At 40.3% G+C, this 21,023-nt stretch overlaps 1 protein-coding gene across 1 annotated transcript in view; it reads right to left on the bottom strand.

Moving 5' to 3' along the window:
• Positions 1-9,644: 9,644 nt before the first annotated feature.
• Positions 9,645-21,023, bottom strand: part of VEGFD (vascular endothelial growth factor D) — a 30,849-nt gene continuing 19,470 nt past the window's right edge. Inside the window, exons 3-7 of the mRNA XM_030948800.1 lie at positions 18,372-18,562; positions 15,840-15,988; positions 14,480-14,577; positions 11,915-12,110; positions 9,645-10,311 (exon numbers count right to left, since the gene is read on the bottom strand). Of these exons, the coding sequence (XP_030804660.1) occupies positions 10,185-10,311; positions 11,915-12,110; positions 14,480-14,577; positions 15,840-15,988; positions 18,372-18,562 (761 nt within the window). The 3' untranslated portion in view covers positions 9,645-10,184. The remainder of the gene's footprint in view (positions 10,312-11,914; positions 12,111-14,479; positions 14,578-15,839; positions 15,989-18,371; positions 18,563-21,023) is intronic.

Here is a 21,023-nt window from a genome sequence, read left to right as displayed (position 1 = left end):
CAAACTTAAAAAATCTGAAGAGAAATCATAGCTGGTACATGACTTAGCAGCCACTCTTTTTTCTTTCCTTTCCTGGCAGTAGGTCATAGGCTCTGGATGTCCTTCTGAAGGAAATCAGGGGTTGTGGCCAACCTTCATGCCTTTGGCCTGGCACGTTGGCTTTGGTGGTCTGACATCTGTGTTCTTCATTAGATGTGTCTGGTTGAGCTTGATGTCATTCCTGTCAGAGGTCCAGGAAATCCCCCTGTATCAGAGCCTTCTCCTGTTGTCATGTTCAAGGGAACTTGAAATATTTGTCTGCCAAGGAGCCTAGGACAAAGCCTAATGGAAAGGAAAACAATCTTTGCCACTGCCAAGCTGAAAAAGGTGCTGCTAAATTTTGTCTCCACAGCTGGTTCACAAGGATGGGATAACATTCACTTTTCACTGGCTGTGGTGTTGTGTTGTGTATTCTTAATATTGTCATAGATCCTGGTCATATCCAGAGTCTGTCCTAACCTGGTCTGAGGTGAAGCCTATACTGAAGGCACCAACAGCTGAAGAAAGAATCACATTTTCTTACTTTTGAAATCCTGCACTCGGTGTATTCACTCCCTCACTTAGAGCACATACAAGGTCAGAGTGAGACTGGAGGATAAATAGAGTAGAGAGCAAAGATGTAAAACCTGTGACAGCAGAGTAATTGCCACTTCCAAGCCTGGTCCTTGAATGCTCTCTAAAACATCTCATAAATTGAGTTAATGGAGACAGAAGATGGAGGACACTCCAAGAGACTCCTGTGTCTTTGTTCAGGTAGCAGATGCCATCATGCCTCAAGGAGACCTCTTCAGTGTTCATGAAAATATCGGAAAACTTTCTGCCAAGTACTCTGTGCTTTCCACTCCCACTCAGCCTCCTCTCAGGCTGAATTTGCCACTCTGTCCCCCAGCCTGTTGGGTGACGCTGCTTATTCCATGTCTGTATGGAGCAAAGACTATCCCTGTTTGGTGAAGTGGCTTTGCTGTGTGTTGTAAGTTGGTGTATTAAATTAATGCATTTATTTACACTCTATAAGTCTAAAGCATGCACATTTATCATTAAAAACAATAGTAATTGACCAAAACAAGCTACCAGTTATTCACAGAGTACTTCACAAAAGAGCTGTGAAGCAGTGCTGCTCTAGAGCCTGATGCAGTGACAAGGGAGCCACAGTGCTCCTGGAAAAAAATCTTGTGATGTGGAATAGTGGTGTGAAACTACACAACTGGCTTGAAGTGAAGGACATTTCCTTTTCATGATCCAGGAAGGCAGAAACTGTTGGAAGCCACAGAAGAAGCACATCAGTGAAAAATAGTCCTTCTGAATGGAGAATTGTGGCCTACAGATGTATCATAAACAGAGACTGGTTAATGAAACCAAGCAGGACAGCCAGAGACAGCCCAGCACATTGTGTGAAAAATGACAGTGTTTGCAGGTTTTGATCCTGCTGGAATTAAATAGGCTCCAAAACAAAGAGGAAAGCAGTATTTGGAATTGTTCCTCTGAAGAAAGAGGACTAATTGTCCTTCCATTTAGTTTGCTTTTACAGGGTAAGGCTGAAGAGCCTGTCACTTCTAAGACTCCTGCATAGGGGAAGGGAGTATCCAACTCTCTACCTCAGCAGTTGTTTTTTGCTGCTAGGAAATGGCAACAGGATCTAATAGATTTCTATAATGCCGTGGAAATGTTGGTTTTGACTGGTTTCTACTGCATACAGCCAATCTTATTACCTGGCTGGAATACCTCCCATAAAGCAGCCAGGAAAATTCATGGTTTTTTATTCAAGCACCTGGGTTTTCCTATTCGTGGAATCCCACAGAAGCTGGCTGAAATTACATGTTAATGTACTTCTGAAACACAGGTTTCAAGTTGAAGGCTTAACAAACCACAGTGCTGTCTGTGAAGGAAATTACCATTAAACATAAACTGGAGAAAGGGCTTCTATTCTTGAAGCCAAATTTCTCTCTTAGATGCCAGAAAATGAGTTGGTTTTCCCTTTTACAGACACTTCTCCTTTCCAAGCAGTTTGGAATTCATCTGTGGGACATGAATTGCTAACAGAAGGGAGAAGTTGATTGGCAAGGCTGAAGGCTGTGCCTGTTTGCTCTCACATGTGTGATCTGTGCCTCTCATGCATGCCCTGAGGTCTCAGTCACTTGGTCATCCTCTGTGTGTTACAGTGCTCTTCCTCCCCAGAGCCCAGAGCGTTCCCTTCCCTGTCAAATCAGGTCAGTGAAGGTGAAGAAGAGTATGAGGGCTTGGGAGCAGTCAAAGGATGTACACCAGGAGCAGCTTCCAGTCCTCTGGGCTTACAAACAAGTTACATCTCTTAGCAGGAGACAGGACAGGACAGCTGCTCCCAGTGCATTGGCTGTGACTGAGAAGAATCCTCTTTTACACCACCTGCCAGTGAGTCATTCACCAGTGGCATGCAGGATCCATTCCAGTACCTGGGCACTTGGTCTCTGGTCCTTCCTAGTCCCCAGCAGGAGCAGTGATGCACCAAACAAAGCCTGGATGGTGCCTGTCTTCTGCCTTCCCAGAAGTTCCAGCTTAAGTACTCATTAAACAGGGCAGAAAAATACTCCTGAGCTCACAATGCATAGTGGTGTCTGTGCTTATCCTGACATCTGAAGTCTGTCAGAAGTTGGTTCTGTACTGGCAGACCCAGGGGATATCTGTGCTGCAGCCAGCATACTGCTACTATCAACTCTAACCAGCCATCTGACTAATTTGAGAGAAATGAAGTTCTGTCTATGTTTGATTTAGATCAAATGATTTACAGTAACACACAGGTCTGGTGTCAGTTATGAAGCCACAGCATGTTGACCTGTTGACCAAACTTGGTTCTCCTTTTTTATTTTCTTTTTTTTTAGTGGGGGGTCAGATTTACTAGATTTTACTGTCTATTTAGTTGCAGATTTGTTTTTGCTTTTGCAGCCTTGGGGCCACATCAGAGTATTTTAATGCTGATGTATCCATTGTGCTAGAAGAGAAGGCCTGTCCTAGACGTCTTTTGTTTGTATCTTTAAAATTGTACTTGACAAACTCTTAAAAACTCCTGGCAATTTATGTAGAGTTCTACATTGTATGATTCTATGAGTTGGCACAGACTGGAGTGGCAGAACTGTCGGGTGGGTTTCAGCTTTAAAACGGGTTTAACTGAAAGTTGAGTGTGTGTGAGGACTTGGTGGTGGAGGAGAAAAAAAAGGTGCAGTGACAACAGTAGATGGAGCTATTGGAAACTTAAAATGTGTTCATCCTTGTGGTGCTGCAAAATATCTCTGTGCAAAGCTGAAAAACCTCTACCTGGTATGTTTTATTTCTTTCTACTAATGCCCCTACCCACAAATGCTCCAGAAAGTTTTTAGCACTGTCCTCTGTAGTCATTTTAGCAAATAGAGTAATACTTGCCTGCATTCTACAGTTTGAATTTAAAGGAAACTGAGTTTCTTATAAAAAATAAGCATGAACTATCTATAGTCCTATATATTGATACTATAATTAACTCTATATTGATACCTTGAATCCAGATTTAAACTGTAAGGCAAGAATAATTAATTTTAATTATACTTTAAAATTCATTCAATGAGACAAGGGTTTCTTTAAATTGATACTCTTACTGTAGCCTTGAATATCTAGAGATAAAAATAAGGTAAGGTCTATGGAGGAGGTAGTAATTTTTATTTGATTGTTAGAATTGAGAAGACTCGGCGAGGCATGCAAACCATTCTCGAGGTGTGAAACAGAAGCCACAGACTGCAAGCTCTGTGGGGCTGGAAAGTGCTGCTCTGAGGTTAATTTAATTGATGTGGAGCAGGGCAAGGTGAAAGGTGACTGTACTCCAGGGCACAGGTAGAGAAGTGAAGGCATTCTTAGCTCTGAAAGCTTTTAGGAGTGAGCTGTGGGTAGGTTTAAAATGGGATGCACAGGGAAATGGAGGAACAGAGAGATTTAATGACTTTCAAGGGATTTTCATTACATGCCTTCATAACTCAGCTGCAGGAAAATATTGATGTTTATTGCAAAGACAATATTGATAAGAAGCATTGCATAGTTCTTGTGGATGTGTTAAGCTCTTCCTTGTGTTTCATCACCTGTGTTGGTGATTTTATTCAGAGGACTGAATCAAAATAACCACTGTGAAACTGTATTTGAATGTTTAAACAATTCTGAAAAGTTAGTCCATTAATAGGAATCAGGATACACTTTCCCAAGAAAAAAGATCAAAGGATGCACATGAGTGTGCATAGTGCATGGGTCAGGGGAAAGTTTTGTATAAATGCCAATGAGTCACTTAACAGAAACTTATGGGTTAGTCTGGGTATCTTGCATTGTCTTTTCAGCTGGACCTATGATCCTAAGCCACACTCTAGAGACAGTCTTCACCAATTAAAAACACTACTTAACATAAGAAAGTGGAACAAAAGGCTAAGTTAAATGCTTCCTACTTTGTTACCTTCTTTTTTGGCACTTAATTTGTAATGACACTCCATAGCAAGATATTTTTTGTATAATTAATGTTGTTGTTTTAAATCTATAGCATATACCCATGTAGAATAGAATTAAATCATTGATTATTCAACCATAAGCATTTTAAAAATACCTTTAGATATTTAGGAGAGGAAACAGTTCACGCTAAATTATGGATCCCCCACTGACTGCTCTCAACCTGGAATGACCTTTCACATTGAGTAGTATTGTAAAGTATGATAAAAGTGGAAACAAAGAAGAGTGTTAATGGCCTTGAAGTCAAAATGCAGACCAAACCCTGGCACATCATTTTGTGTACTCATTTTGTTTTATTGGCCTAAGGAGCACTTTCCTTTTATCTAAATTTAAAACAGATTTTTTACCCCTGAGTTAAAAGTTTTTTGTGAGGTTTTTAAGTAACTGCTGATGTAGGAGTTTGATAAATAAAATGAATGGCAGTACATCACTTGTAACCCCTGCTTGTTTGTTTTTTTTAATGTAGACTTTAATAAATGAGAACAGAGATTTACTTGGCCTGGTATCCACCTTGTAGTTCTTTGCAGAAAGAACAATTCACTCCACAAGTCCAGAATTAGAAGATGACAACCTCTTTGGTATTTGGAAGTTGAAATGCATTTACCAGTTATTTAGAAAATACAAAGGAAACAGGCAGCTGAAGGAGCTTCCTCAGATTCAGTTCTGGGTTCTCAAGATTTTTCTTTCCTTTTTTTTAACTCTACTGAAAAACAAAATAACTTTAATCACATAAATCCTGGCTTGCAGTGGTACAAGAAAACAAAAAATAAACCTAAGCAGATTCACATTTGTTTTCGCTGGAATACAGGAAGGGACCTTACGAGTCTGATGGAGTGGCTGCCCAAAGGATTGCTACAGATTTATATGTTTGCAGTGTATATGAGTATGACAGGATTTATATGTGCTCTGCCAGCCCTCCAATGAGTAATTCTTGCCATAAGCAATGTCACAGCATATGACCTGTGATAGCTTTTGAAGTAAATGAGAGCAGTGCTTTCAGGAGGTGCTTCAATGTCTTCCATGTCACCAGCATTTGGTAAGGCCACAGGTACCTCTGTCCTTCTGGAAGTCAAGTACAGTTTTTTGCAAGTAGATAAATATTTTCTGACACTTTCAGCAGTGTGCTGTTTTTCTGATTCATATTCTTCCTTGTCCCCTTCCTGAAGAAAGCACATATAAGTAGAAGCTAGCTACTTATAAAAACTGATAGTTTGAGAAACTTCATGTGTGTTTATTTACAATAAAAAATTTATATTTAAGTACTGTCATTCCTATTACATACATAACACAAATATCACATTAAAGACATCTCTCACTATATAAAAATTAAGACACACCTCAACAGGAATTTTTAGTGCTGTTATTCTGCCTGTGAAATCTGTAAATCATGTCCACATGCCTAAAAAGCAAGTCATGCTGAACACAGTAATAAAAGGCCTTTCAAACTTCAAAGAGAACATTCCACTGCTCAATAACCTTCTCTCTCTGAGGGTCATTTAGTCATAGGTTAAGAGTTAATGACATCAGTCAAAAAACAGATCTGCTATGAATTTTACATGCCTCATTTAATTCTTCTGAATTGTTGTATTAAATATCCTAATTAAGAGTTAATTTGATATATCAATATGAAAAATAACATAAAGCATTTCTATTTTAAAGTTTGTTGAATATTCTTAAATGAAAAATCCAGAATTTCACCAACAAAATAGCATTGAACTTTTATAGATTCTCCCCAAAATCTAATTATCTGCATGTGTTTGCATCTTCACCCAGACCCTCCTTTTAGTCCTAGTCTTCCACATAGAGGATTTGTGGCTATGCCATAGAGTTAGTGACATCCAGATATTCTTGGGGCTATGGCAATGAAGACCATCACACAGCACTGTCATTCACAGCACTGTGCTTCAATTCTTGAGCTTTTCCACTTGGTGTTTCAGTGAATGTTACAGATATGCACTGCATGCTCTGGCTTTGGTAATTTTCTAATGGTTAGGGCAGCAGGGTAGCAAAGAGCAGCACCCTACAAGAGATTGGCACAGGGCCTTAGGGGCAGATGGTCTGCTGGGGTAGGAATTTATTGTAAAAGAAATTTATTGTAAAAGAATTGATTGTATTTATTGTAAAAGAAATAGGCTGCAAGATGCCTGTAGGTTGCACCAGAGCTGACAATCCTGCTTAAAGCATGCAGAAGTACATTTATAAGGCTTCTAGAAACTAGGGCTGAGAACCTCTAAGGACAATCCAAGTTATAAACTAGATAAAAACCTGTGTGTTGGCAGCTTAGATCATGCTTGCTAGTGAATGCCACCACAAGCAGTTTCCTTTTCCATCTTCATAGTAAGCCTAAGAGCCATTCTTAATCCACAAGCTTTCAGGCACATTGCTCCTGCAAAACAGAAATCCCTCACAGGTAGAAGAACCTGTTGGGGGTTAAATTCAGTGAAAATAACACTGAATTTTACATTGACCTCCCGGTATGTTTTTGATGATCACAAATTCTCTGTTGCTTGAGCATGTTTATATCTGTCCTGCTTTGGGCTGGGATAGAGTTAACTTTCTTCTGAGTAGCTGGTACAGTGCTGTGTCTTGTTTTTTGTATGAGAATAATGTTGATAACACACTGATGTTTTGACTATTGCTAAGTAGTGCTTTTCAATTTCCCATGCTCTGACAGAGAGCAGATGCACAAGAAGCTGTGAAGAAGCACAGCCAGGATGGGTGACCCCAGTGGGCCAAGGTGATATCCCCTTCCATAGAACATCATGCCCACGATATAAACTGGGAAAATTAGGAAAGGGGAGTCCCATCACCACTGGGATGCACTGGGCATTGGTCAGTGGGTGGTGAGCAATTCTGTTGTACATCATTTGTGTTTCTTGGGTTTTATTCCTCTCTCTCCCCTTTCCACTACAACTGCTACTAGTAGCAGCATTATTATTTTTATTGCTGTTTTAGTTGTTATATTTAATTTTGTTTCAATTGTCAAATTGTTCCTATTTCAACCCATGAGGTTTACTTTTTCTTTCCAAATCTCCCCTCTAGGGTGGTGGTAGGGCAAGTGAGTTGTGGGGTATTTAGTTACCAGCTGGAGTTAAACCACAACACTATCAAAAATATTTGCCTAAGTGTTGCACAAAGTGATCCACAAGATTTAAGAGCAAAATTTTGAGGTTAAAAGTTAAATTCACCCAGAGCCTTAGACTGAAAGCAGCATATGGATATAGCAAGATCTCATCTCACTCTATCCCACTGAGATCTTCAGTCCTGCACTGGACCTCCAGGCACTGGTCTCTTTTTCAGAGGAATGGGGAAATATGAAAAGCTTAGAGCAGGTTTCACAGTGGTGGTCAGTGATGGTACCTTTCCAGCCTGGGTATTCTAATGCCATTGTAATCTCCTGGAGGTTAGGTGGTTCATGTTCAAATCCCTCTCTAGCTCTGTAAGAAGAGCTTTGGGACATGGTTTTCAGCCCCTCAGTGGCTGCTTTATCTAAAAGTCTCCTGGGGTTGAAGCAGACTTGTCTCTCTGGCAAAAGCATGCTGTTTTGAAAAATGAAGTTAATTTATTCACTGGTCAGGACAGAAAACTAAGGAAGCCTCTACAGATCAACACTGACAAGACACAGATGTAATTAATACATCATTCCAGTTGCTAAACTCCAGGATAAGCTAGGAAATGTAAAAACTTGATTTCTTTCCACAGAAGTTAGCTTTACAAATACCTTTGTGTGGTTTTGCATGAAGGTGTATTTTTACTCCATATACCTCTGGTGCTACCAGTTAAGTAGCACCAGTTAAGTGTCAGGGTTGCCTCTGCAGCTCCCTGGCTTTCTGAGGAGTGTGCTACAGGTGTAACTTATCGGCAACACAGCCATTTGGTCAGGGTGCCCCCAGATGAGATAGAGGAGAAGTGATGGGGGGAAGTTCACTCACTCCTTCTACTCCCCTGTGGAGCTCAGGGATCTCACCATCACACAGGTGTTTGAATTTAGACCTTCTTGGAGGAGCAGGAGAGACGTAAGGGTGTGCTTGTGGTGCCAGGCTGCTTCACCTGGTGCTGCACTGGGATTGCCTTCCCCTTCTTGTCCATGCAGAGTTCATGCTGGTGGCGCATGTCCTTCTCTCTGGAGGGGCACCCACAAGCAGGAGCCCAGTGCAGCCTGGGGTAACCCTGCTGCAGGGGCTCCCCCAGGATGCTCACAGGTCACAGGATCCCAGGCCAGCTCACAGGGCAGGCAGCACAAACAGCCTGCAGGTATGTTTGCACAGACCTAGGTCCCAGCTGGCTTAGGAAACACTCTCAACACTCAGGATCAAATCCTAAATGCCTTACTCAGACTAAAGGCATGTTAAATTGTTTGGTGCTTTGTCCAACCATTCAATCAATCTTACAGGATTTGCTTCTAATTTCACTATAAAGCAATCTGGTTTTCTTATATGAATAAAAAAAATCTTAGTTGCAAATCAGAAATCCATTTCCTGTTCCCTGTGTTGTGTCCAACCTTCCATCTCTGTAGCTTTTGTTTCATATACTCTATTCCCTTTGTTCACAGTGCAGTGTAGAATTGGAGAATTCAGCAACTGGGAAAAAATCATACCAATGTCAAGACTATGACTTCCAGTTCAGGATTATTGCTCATAATATTTTCTCTGGACTAGCTCACAAGCAGACTTAAGTGGCTCAGAAAATAGTACTGCCCTTTTCTGATCTGGTTAAAGCACTATTACTCAGGCCTCACACTGGGGAGAGGAATTTCAGTGCAAAGGAGATATTTTCGTTGTGTGGTAGGCTAAAAGGAAAACCTTCTTGTGAACAGTGCTTTTCCAAAAAATCACTGAAGGATCAGTACTAGAGTGCTGTTATCCCCTTAGGAAGATTAACACACTACACCAGGAACAAATAAATAAATCACACATGCTGTCAAGCAGACATGGGAAAAATGCTTCTTTTTTACTGAAAATATTGGGTCAAGTGACCTTGTTTTGACCTGTGTTTGGGCAGGATCCAATCCCGGTGGAACAAATGTAAGAAAACTGTACTTGAAATGGCTATGGGGTTTTTCTTATTTTCCTTTTGTTTGGCAGAGTTTTAAAATAACAGAGAAAAATCAAATCCACTCGAATAACTGATGTATTTATTTTCTTATATACACTTAAATATGGCACATCTGACAGTAGTTGTACAATAAACACAAAATGATAATCAAAGCTGAACAGTAGATCAAATAACTCAGTGCTGAACCTATTAGAAGCCAAATCCTGTACACTGAATTTCTGAAGAAAGTTTTACCCAGGAGCTGCATTAGCTAAGGATTCAGAGGCTAAGATTATCAAGTCTCAATTTCTGAAAGACTGGCTGGAGACTGTGACTCTATTTCCAATACACAGTTTCATCTTCCATAATGTAACATTGAACTGATACTTTCCAATCTTTCTTCCATGCAGACAGAAATTCATCAGCTGTTGTTACCTCTTAGAGAACAATAACCAGTGTCCCAGAGGATTCACTTGCATTTAGTGATTACTCTAATAAATAAATGCAGACTGGATTAATTCTTCTGCTATTAATGTGGAAGATGTTCATGTTTACTATTGTTTGAAAGTCAGTGACAGCTACTTTGCGAAGCAGTGGATTTTCAAAGAATAGGGGAAGCTCAGTCAAGGAGTTTCTCTGCTTTGGGACCCATGAGAACCTCTCTTCTCCTTTGGACAGCGACAGTGCCTGGAACAGACTGGTTTGGCTGTTGGGCATGTTCTGGGTTGGGATGGACATCTGTCTTCACAACTGTTTGATTAAGGAGAAAGAACACAAAAGAGAAAAGCATTTTAATATGAAAATTCTCACTGTCACATTCCTCAACTTTTTCATCATTGAACACTGCAATGCTCCCTACACACTGTTTGGAAAGATGTTGACATCCTACAAGAGAGGGAGACAAGAATTTGCTGCCTCACAATTTCTGTCTACAGCAACATCTTGCGGTGGTCCATTTGTCCAGATTCACAACTTAAGTCATGCTTTCCTTTCTTGAGACCAGTGAAGTCCTGAGGGTTAGCACTGGAAAGTGCTGCCCTTGGACTTTGCAAAGCAGCTGATCTCATTTCATGGTTCAGCTTTGCTCCTCCAGAAATACTGCATGGAAGTCTGGCATTAAGGTCCTGTGTCCAGGTTACAGGAATTTCTAAAAGCCAAATTCATGTAAACAAATGATTACATTGCTCCCCTCCCACCTGAAACATATGAATAACCTTTTTTTTTTTCATGCTCATTTTTAGCTCTGTTAATTGTTTTAGCTATTTTTATACTTGCCAACTACTTTGTGTTTGTCCTTGTTTTCAAAGCTGAACCTGAAGATGCAAATGTTAATTCTTCCACAGCATCTTCCCTGTGAATGAATATGAAGTCACTGGGTGTTAAACCCTGTGGGTGACCACTCAGTGAGCTACAACTCAGCCAAGGTACCCAGGGAAACTGGATGCTGACTATCCTTATATAAACTTTGAGACTAAGCTACTGCATGCTCCTGGGCCTCTACATGGGACCAAAGCTTTCTGAAAAATTTAAAATGTAACTAATCCATGAGGGCATTTTCTATCTGAGATTTGACACAGAAACCTCAAAACTAATAATACAAACAGATTAGGGAAATTCATGGAGCATAGTAGCCCCAGAACCATTTTCCTGCTTCTCAGTGGAGTCAGAGCTGGTTGACTAGATTCCTCAAAACTAATAATACAAACAGATTAGGAAAATTCATGGAGTGTAGTAGCCCCAATACCATTTTCCTGCTTCTCAGTGGAGTCAGAGCTGGTTGAGTAGATTTATATGTGTACAAAATTGCATTAGGTTCAGAAAATTACTTGCTCTGAGGACAAACTGGATAAGGAATGTGCTGTGTGCTCTGTGTGCAAATTTAGGGAGCCTTTGTCCCTAACCATCCATGAGATTGCCTTCAGCTGGCACAGAGAACAGCTGGCACAGGATGGGATCTGCCTACCTACAAGACTCTGTATCTCATTGCAAAAACTAATACCAGTTGTAGTACAGTTTTAATCATCATTCCCTAAAAATTAGCAAAAAAAAAAAAAAAAAGGTAGTACGTATTGACACTTGAATAATGGCCTTGTCCAGATTTCTTAAAAATACAAACAAACCTTAGACTCCTTTTATACTATAAGTATTTTAAATATAATAAAATATTATTATTAATAAATTAGTAGTAGTAGTAGTAGTAGTAGTAGTAGTAGTAGTAGTAGTAGTAGTACTAATATCATCTTCCTAACTTCAGCAAGGTATTTTATCCCAAGTGGACCTCCCAGCCAATTAAGCACTTGCATCTCTAATTTAGTTCTTGCAGTGTAGACACTGAATGGCAAGGATCACTTACCTGCAGGTTTCAGCATGAAATATCTTGTGTTTTAGAGCACAGCTCTCCTGGCTCTCCCTACACAAATAGCAGCTGCAGTTCTCTTTACTTTGAAAGAAATCTGTGGGACACTTATGTCTACAGATGCATTCACAATTTTCTTCATCAAATTCCATATGTTGTCCACACATAGCCAGCTCAGCAAGAGAAGGGAGTCCTGCAATAGCACATACATCATTTAGCAGTAAGCTTTACAGGACTAAATCCTCCTTTTGAAGAGACTCTGTATGTTCTGTATTCATTAGGACTCACACATGTACTTTCTGATGGATTCTAGACTTCACAATTTCTGTTGCAACTTCCTGTGCAGAAAAGGACTCGAGAAGATTGCACTGATTATTCCACTTTATTCTAATACTGCTATTTCTTGTGGGTTGAACTTAGCACAAAAAAATTTTGGGTGAGGTATATTGCAAGAGCCCATCAGTGTTATGCTCTGGAATGCACAAATATTTACTGGACAGCAAGTTTTAAAATATAATCTCAAAAAGGATTTAGTCTACCCATGACAAAAAGGCAAATCCGTGCAAACTACCACACCCATCACATGTGTACTTCACTACACAGTCACTGCAGAAGTTTTTAAGCAGTAATGCTGTGTCTACTAGGGGGCAAGCTGGCCTAGCACTTCAACAAGGAGCACATTCGTATTTGTCAAAGATGAAAGAAAATACTTCGTTTCAGAAAAAAAGCCAGAACAGCCAAGACAACTCACTGTCTAACATCTTCCCTGAAAATGCACATCTGGAGTACAATATGAAGCTAATCCTAGCAAAAAGGGAACACATTTTGTGAAAGCTTTATTAAAATGCAAGCAGCACATCCCTGGTTAAAGGTCATGGCATATAAGGTGCCATTGGAAGGTAATTTCCTGTAGCTTTACAATTAGCTCTTGGATATAACCTATGGAATGTGAAATGTAACCTGCACCTCTGCCATCTGATCCCTGATCTCAGTGGCCAGCAAAGGCTTGCACCTTACTTGAAAGAAACTTTCATTATTATTTACTCAATGATGAAAAACCAATATCTCAACAGAATAAAACCTAAGGCCTATTGAAAGCAAGGAGGGAGTCTGCCCAAAATTCTTGGAAGACAAACCCTTTCCTTTGGGTGATAAAACCTGGCATGTGTGAAGTGGTGTTGAGTGTTTCAATCTCACTTTGTTCCAACATCAAAGACAGATTTTAAGTTATTTTGTCCCAGCCACTTGCCAAACACAATGTACTTCAGAGAATGATATTTTTTCTGAGGAAGTATTGAGTGTATGTCAACAAAGGCTATAATTGCCTTTGTTGCAAGCCACAGATTTTAATGCTCCAAGCTGACTATACAAAAGACTCAGTCTAAAATAGAGTACTAATCTTTTTTGGACTGAAAAGTCTAACTTGTGTTTGACTGCCTAACCTGATGGGCAGAGGATCTTATCCAGAGTGAGAAAAGATCCAACAGAAACCACTATGCAAATTATTTCTTGCTTATTAACATTAGGAGACTGCAATCAGTAGACCAGTTTATGAGGTTCTTTAGTTTTATTTTAGTTTGCTAGTCTAGGAGTTGCTCACCAGATGAATTTATTTTTGTCTTGAGTGGTTTATTCTTTCTCTTGCTGAATGTAGCTTAAAGCACAAAGTCAAGGTTTCCTTCACTGTCTGTTTCCTCTAGTGCTATGATTGTGTTATTTTGACCAATAAAATTTCCTGAGAAAAACAATTTTTAAAAACTTTACACAGGACCTGGAGAAAATTTTATTTCTCTTAATATTTATTGCTAGTAAGTACGTTTAGACTTACACAATTATCACCCAGAATATTTCCTGAAATTTTCATTGACAAATTAAAATTTTACAGGAGAAGCAGAGGAAGAAAGGCAGTTACTATTCTTCTACAAATTGTATCCTCTTTCATTTCCTTCCACAGAGCTGAAGAAGTATACATACATACTCCCTAGTTTGTAGGGTATATCAGTTTGAAAGATTCCTATATAATTTGAGATTATTATTAAAAGTACTCAAATATTTTGAAAGGTTATATAACTTTTTGCACTGACTACAGCTAATGTGCAGGACTGATTTTGTCATCTTATTGCTTATTACTTCTAATTCTTTTCTTAAGAACTAAAAACAAAATAATAATTAAAAAAATAGTATCTGCCCCATACAATGTATTCTAGGGCATTTTTTCTACAGTTGAGAAGATTTCCTAATGCCCATCATACAATTTAAGGCACATGTGAAATAAAAATTTGCACAGGGTGCCTACTTCACAAAATCTTATAAATACTTTCCTATGTCCTACTCAGGTTGCTGATACAGAGAGAGTAAAACATCCAAGCAAAAAAAAACACATGAGATGTGGGGAAGCACATATGTGTGTTTATTTTCAGGTGAGTTTCCATACCATAATCCAAGTCTATCTACAGATGTGGAATAAAAACTTTAACTCTCTCAATGTAAAAAAACTGAGAAGACCAGAATGAGAGACAAAGAGCTTGGAGAGAGTATGCAAAAGTGTCATTCCATCTTTACCTTCTCGTCTGTTGGAGTGCTGTGTGTCTATAACACATTCACATTTGTCACTATCCCAGATCCATCCATTATGGCAAAATTTGTTGGTAAAGGGGCATCTAGAAGAAAAAGAAATTGAGATAGGAATTTAAAAAAGATAATTAGGGGCATCAGAGTAACCATTTGGCAAAATGAGCTGCTGGTGTGCTGGATTTGCCACCTGTCCCACGTGAAGGCCTGGCATTACAGTGTGCATTACTGCTGCAAACAGAAGGAACGGGGTCTGGGTGGTCCTGATGACAGGGGGGAGCTCTCTGGCTCCCAGCAACAAAGGAAGGAAGTTTAGCACCTATTTCTAGGAAAAAGCTACAGTTTTGCAGCTCCACTTTTCCATAAAACAGCTTTACCCCAGGCAGGGTGGTCTTTGTCCTGCAGTATTCATGTTGTGTAACTTTACTGAATTTTGCCATGCTGCCAAGAGGTTCAGTTCCAGTTTAATTTGCCCATGCTCATGGATGCTCAGAGGATTATTTCAGTGTCAGAGGAACAGATTCACTTTCAGGCCCTTTGGTCTGGGAGGGAAACTCACAAACTGAAAAAAGACTGAGGTTCTTCTGTATTTGTCAAGAAAGAGGATTCAGAGTGGCCAGCAGGCTGAGGGAGGGCTGGAGTGGCTTTGCTGAAATGACACCTCTCACCATCCCAATGTCCAACTTGGGGGCAGTGATGGAGACCAAATGCAAGGCTTGACAGAGATTTTCAAGATGACTTCTAGTGAGTCACTCAAGCTAGTTGAGTTTCTAGAGTCTTTGTTTATTTATGTGGCCTTTTCTCACCCAGGAGTACTTGTATTTTGTGCCACATTTTGGAGTGAGATGTGAGGTCACTTTTCTCCCATCCATGAGCCCAACAGATCCAAACCAAGACTGGATCAAAGAGTGAAAAGCCAAGATTCACATTGATTCTGACCCAACGTGCCATAAAGTGTGACAGAGGGCTTTAGCTTGAGCACAGAACTCAGTGTGCCCTGGCTAAATAATGCACAAGCAGAGCTCCTGTGTCAGGCTGAAAATGTCTATGCACACATTCTCAAATAGCTCCAGTGGAGCATAGTGCCAATATGAGCACTTGGAGTTCCTGCTCAAGAACCTAAATATCTTAGTGACTCCAGATGCTGCTGAACTGGCCATCAGTTTGTTCTGATGACCATACACTTAAAATTGACATGGTTTGGGTGAACTTTCTAACCCTGAGTGATAATCAAGTCAAAAGATAATCAAAAAACTGTTGGGATAACAGAAAGAGAATGGACCATTATAGCATGCAAATCAGGACAAAACAATTTCAACGTGTGTAGAAGTTTGCAAATGAGGGAACTTACCCATCTTCCTCTGGGTACTGGACAGATCTTCGTATGATGGTGTACTGCTGGTGCTGGGTGTTTGATGTGCACTTACAGGCCGTGTGATTGGCAATTTTGATGGGCACAGGCTCAGGAACACTTGTCAAGGGAACCGAGATCTCAAAGAGCTAGATGGCGAAAATAACATTTATTTTTCAGTTTCCATTCTACAGTTAATTATTAATTAATAATTACAATTTTAAAGAAAAATCTTGTATTCCTTTCCACCATTTTCCCCACCCTTGCTCTTATGTAGAGATAGTTACTATAAATTTAAATGAGCAGAAGTGCACTGAGGGTTTTGAAGAGTAAGCAATGCCCACCAAGCTAGGAACTTGCCAAAATGGGCATCCTAGTGCTGTATTACAGATATTAAACATCCAAAACTCAAAATCTTTGGCAAGCAAACACAGAAACCTCTTTGGGATGCTAGGGCCAAATGGGAAAGAGGTAGGTGTTGAGAACTTTGGTTTTGGTTGTACGATCAGTTGAATCTCTACTACTTACAGAGACCTATTTAACTGTCCTTGGGTAAAATCACAGTATGCATCTTTAGGGACCTAACTTAACCCCCACAGTCTCCTCGGAGAGGGAAGAAACAGGAGTGAATAGGGGAAAGTTCATTCTGCTTCAGCTGGGTTTCTGCAGGGAATCATCTCGGAACTGTGTCTCTGTTGACTACAGCAGGAGCTGAAGGAGCCAAGCAGCCTGCTTTCAGTGCATCCAGATTGCTGAGTGATCTCTGAGTAGGCCTGATGAGGCTCTGATTCCTTGGGCAGCTCTGTGTAGGAGCTATTGAAGGGATCCACACTCCCTCTGCCCCTCAAACCAGCTTCCTTCCCGTGGAAACCAAAGCATTGGGCACATCTTTGTGTGCCAGCATGTCCTGGCTTAAAGTTGCATCCACCTGCAGGGACTGAGTATTCCTAAGCAGACTGCTTAGGCATTAAGTGTTGCAGTGTCTAACTTTAGGTGGCACCAATATCCTCCAATCAATATTTTATACCAAGGGAAAAAAATCCTCTCACTAATATGGAAATATGGGAATAATTCCATTAGATGAATAAATCTGGACTGATGGTAGTGTATCCAGAAATGGAACTTAGCTGGGGACTTTGGAGGGAATGCTTATTTTGAAGGATGCTAAAGGAATGTTACACTCTGCAAAATTGCAGTTTTTCAACAAACTTATGAACTGCTGCTCAAAAAACACATAAATAAATAAATACTTCTTAGCCTGACCTAGCTCCCTGAGCTGATCAGATGTCTTTTGTGTGTGGCCAACAGCTCATAACAGCTTTCTCCTTCTGGTGTGGAATGAAAGCAACTGATGAGCATTGACGCAAGAAGGACAGGCCCTGATTTATTTAACTCCAGCTATATTCCAGTACAACCAGACACAGTGGAATTACTTTCCAACAAACACAAAATAAATACAGAAGCGAATTGGACCTGTTCCCCATAAGGGCTTCAATTTTCTTTTTGAAACAATTGCCCTTGATCTTTATTACGATTTAAAGAAAAGACTTTTTCATAAGTAGAATTTCATTTATTACGCCAAGTAAAATAGGAATGCACAAGGTCATGGTTTATCAAAGAGGACCAGTGTCATGTGCTTCATCAGTGGGTATGAATCATAGAATCACAGAAAGGCTTAGTTGGAAGGGACCTTAAAGATCAGTTCCAACCCCCTACCCCCTCCCATGGGCAGGGGGGCCATCCACTAGACCAGATTGCTGATGAATGGCGGATGGTTTCAGCCACGGAGTGGATTGACAGTACTAAAGTTGGAGCTCTGCTCAGTCACCCACTGGAGCAAGATATCTCTGTACATAGCCTCTAGTGGGAGTCTACAGAAAGAATCTGTCTGGCTACTCTGTGCTCAGTTTCTGGGACTGGTCATTAAAACTCGGGTATCGCCTGTTGCACCCATTTAGTAATTGGCTACTGGTTTATGCCTTTCTTTCCCTAAGAGGTGTGTGAACTGGGACATTCAGATCCTGAGGCATGCTAATTAAAAGCATCTGGTCTCTCCTGATGAATATGTCTCCTTTTTTGGCCTGCAAAATTGCACATCCAAAATTGCTAGCCAGCCTTCTTGGCACGGATGAGAAATTGAAATGCAGCGACCCAACACAACAAAATTTCCTGGGGTTAAACCTTGGCTACAGAGGATTCCCAGGAAACAATGATCTCAAGGGGTCCCCAGTCCAAGTGACTATATAAAAGAAGGATTTAACTTCTGATCATCATGAGCCTGCAGTCACTTTCTCAGGACCTGATTTTCCATCTCTACACATATATAAACAATTTTTAATAATGCAACATGAATGTAAAATGCTATTGCACTCTCCTGCATTCACTCCACATGGATAAAGAATTAATTCTTCTGTTTGTTATGATAGTGCAGACAGATCTTTCATAACAGGATCTCAGAAACCAAACATCCTCCTTCCCCTCCCTTTTTGGTGAGCCAGGGTAAAAAGAAAACAGATGAATAGCCTCATTTACCGTTTTTGACACGTAAGTTGTACTTGTATTCATGCAGCTGAGACTCTCCTCGTTGCAGCAGCCTCCACATCTGAACACATTCACACAGGGAGGCTTGAAAAATTTGTTGGTTGTTGTACCCAGTTCTTTGGCAACTTCCACACAGGTTTCCCTTGGCACACACTGAGTCTTTTGCCATTCTTCATCTATGACTGGAGAAAACAGCATTTTTATGAACAATCATGGCAAATCTAAACCTCTTGATTAGTGAAGCAGAAGCATTATATAAATAAAAATGAAGTGCTGGCAGGCCATTTGCACTTACTTGGATCAATTTGCACCTATTTGGATCAATCTAAGGACCAGAGGGACTCTGAGTGCAAAATTATCCCAGTAACTTACACCAGCTGCACTGGCAGAGAGGTTGCTGCATTTATCTGCCTTCAGCTTTCAATGCAAATGAGCAAAATTTCTTCTAATTGCTGCAGATCAGGTAGAGCTGCATTGATTTCCCTTAGCTGAGAGTTCCCAGCTCCACAGTGTCTCTCTGGCCAAGCTGCCCCCACACCCTGTTCCCCTTTGCTCCTGGGTAGCCTTTCCTATTGTCACTTTATCCTCTCTCTGAGCACACCCCACCATGGACTCAGCAGGGCCTGGGCCTTAGTGCAAAAGCACATTAATGATTACCAGATTCTGGTCAGAGGCTTTGAGTACTCCTGGTGAATGTCAGCCAGAGAGCACAGTTTCCAAAATGCCCAGTGAAATCCAAGACAAACAGTCTCACACCTCAGTACCACCAGGGGGTTCAGGCTGAATAACAGGAATATGAATTCAAGTGTGAGTCGTCTATTCAGAACACCGTGGCATCTTTCAAATTCTGAATTGCTGTAGACTAGTAGACTAGGCTTGACTGATTTGTCAAATTCTGGCTGTGAGAAGGAATAATGCATTAACTACCTGAGCCAGACAGAGAAAAAAGTGACATTTACCTAATAGACATAATACAGTCTTGAGTTTTCTCAAGAGGTGGCTCTCCTTTTTTTGCCTTTTGCTTACTTGATTCAAGTTATGGAATTGCTCATGAGTCATCAATGCTTATGCTTTAAGTTCTTCTTAAAATGATGAAAAACATTTTTCTTCTTTACCCCTTACATCAGGCTTGTGAAAGATGAAAAGCAACTTTTAAACTATTATGCTCTCTCTTCCAGCTCAGTCTACCTCCCTACTATTGTAAAAGCAGTTCCTACATTTACAGAGAAGTTCTGAGAAAAAAGAAACCTTGGAATACTTTTAACCTACAAGCTATACCTCACCTTCAGGTGAAGATCTGTTTTTCTCATTCCTGACTTTCCTTTTGTTATTTTTAACTCTTTCTTCAACTGACTTTGTATATTTAAACAATTTTGTTTATTCCTGAAAATGTTCCATTTTCAGGAACAAAACATGGTTGATTTGCTCCATTTTTCAGTGATGCAGAGAGTACAAGAAATAAGAGTTTGATGTCTGAATTTTGAAGAAGAGGCATAAATTAAGAGAAGGATAATCGTTAAAATTAATAGAATTTTCTAGAGTAATGTTAGTTCTATCCAAACACCAATCTAATCCTAACATTAAAATAGAAGATAAAGTGTTTGCCAAACTCATTAATGTATGCGCATGTAATCACTTCAGATGTCACTTCAATGAGCACAAGCAGCGATGACCTTTCCAGCTGCACACATCCTCACTTTATTAACCACTTCTTTAGCAGAAGGGCTGCTACAGGAACTGGCTGCCAAGCAACCGAGTGTCACATCTTGTTCATCTTGTCACCCTGGTCATTTCTGAGACCAAGCACACAGCAGGTTCTGAGAAATTTGTCTGTGATACAGTCTGCAGCTTGAAAGAGCTGCAGTCCTTAGTGGCTGAGCAGCTCAGGGGAGACTGTGGTTAGATGAAGTGACACAAACTTTCAGGGCATTCATTGTTAAAGCTTTAGAAAGGAGGAACAAAGTCCTGAATTTTCCCTGATGGAGTCTGGAGTGCTGTGGAAGATACTCTAGTGAAACAATGATAAGTCTTGACCCAGCCTTCTCATCAAAACATTTTATTAAAACAAAACAGATGCACTTGGCAGAAAGGTCACTGTTTAATGACTGGAAAGGGTGTGGGAGAGAAAGACATGCTTATGGGTTTGTGGCTTTTTAAAAGGAGCTTTAGTACATTGAACATATCAATATATTAGAACAAAAGTACTTGCTGTCCTGGGATAATTCCACTTTGAATGGAAGAATGGCCAGCCCCAATGGGCTTTTTTTAACTTGAATTTCAGCACCTTGACTTTTAATGAGAAAGCTGACATCTCTGTGTCTGAATTTAGACTTTCAAAGGGAAAATAGCAAGCAACTTAATAGCTGCTCCAAGTAGAAAACTTTATCAATATGACCATAGTAAAAGAGAACCACAGAACATTTTAGTTGGGAAGGGACCTTAAAGATCATCGAATTCCAACCCCTCTGCTGGGGGCAGGAACACCTTCCTCTAGACCAGGATGCTCAGTATTCAATCCAGCCAGGCCCTGAACACTTGCAGGGATGTGTCATCCATAGCTTCTCTGGGCAACCTAATATCTAATGTAAACTTACCCTCTTTTAGCTTCACTACATGCCCTTGGGAAAAGTCCCTCTCCAGTTG

Source organism: Camarhynchus parvulus, chromosome 1, assembly GCF_901933205.1.
Source record: "Camarhynchus parvulus chromosome 1, STF_HiC, whole genome shotgun sequence".
NCBI lineage: Eukaryota > Metazoa > Chordata > Aves > Passeriformes > Thraupidae > Camarhynchus > Camarhynchus parvulus.
Note: the sequence above shows the minus strand (reverse complement) of the source record. Positions and strands in the feature narration are given on the sequence as shown.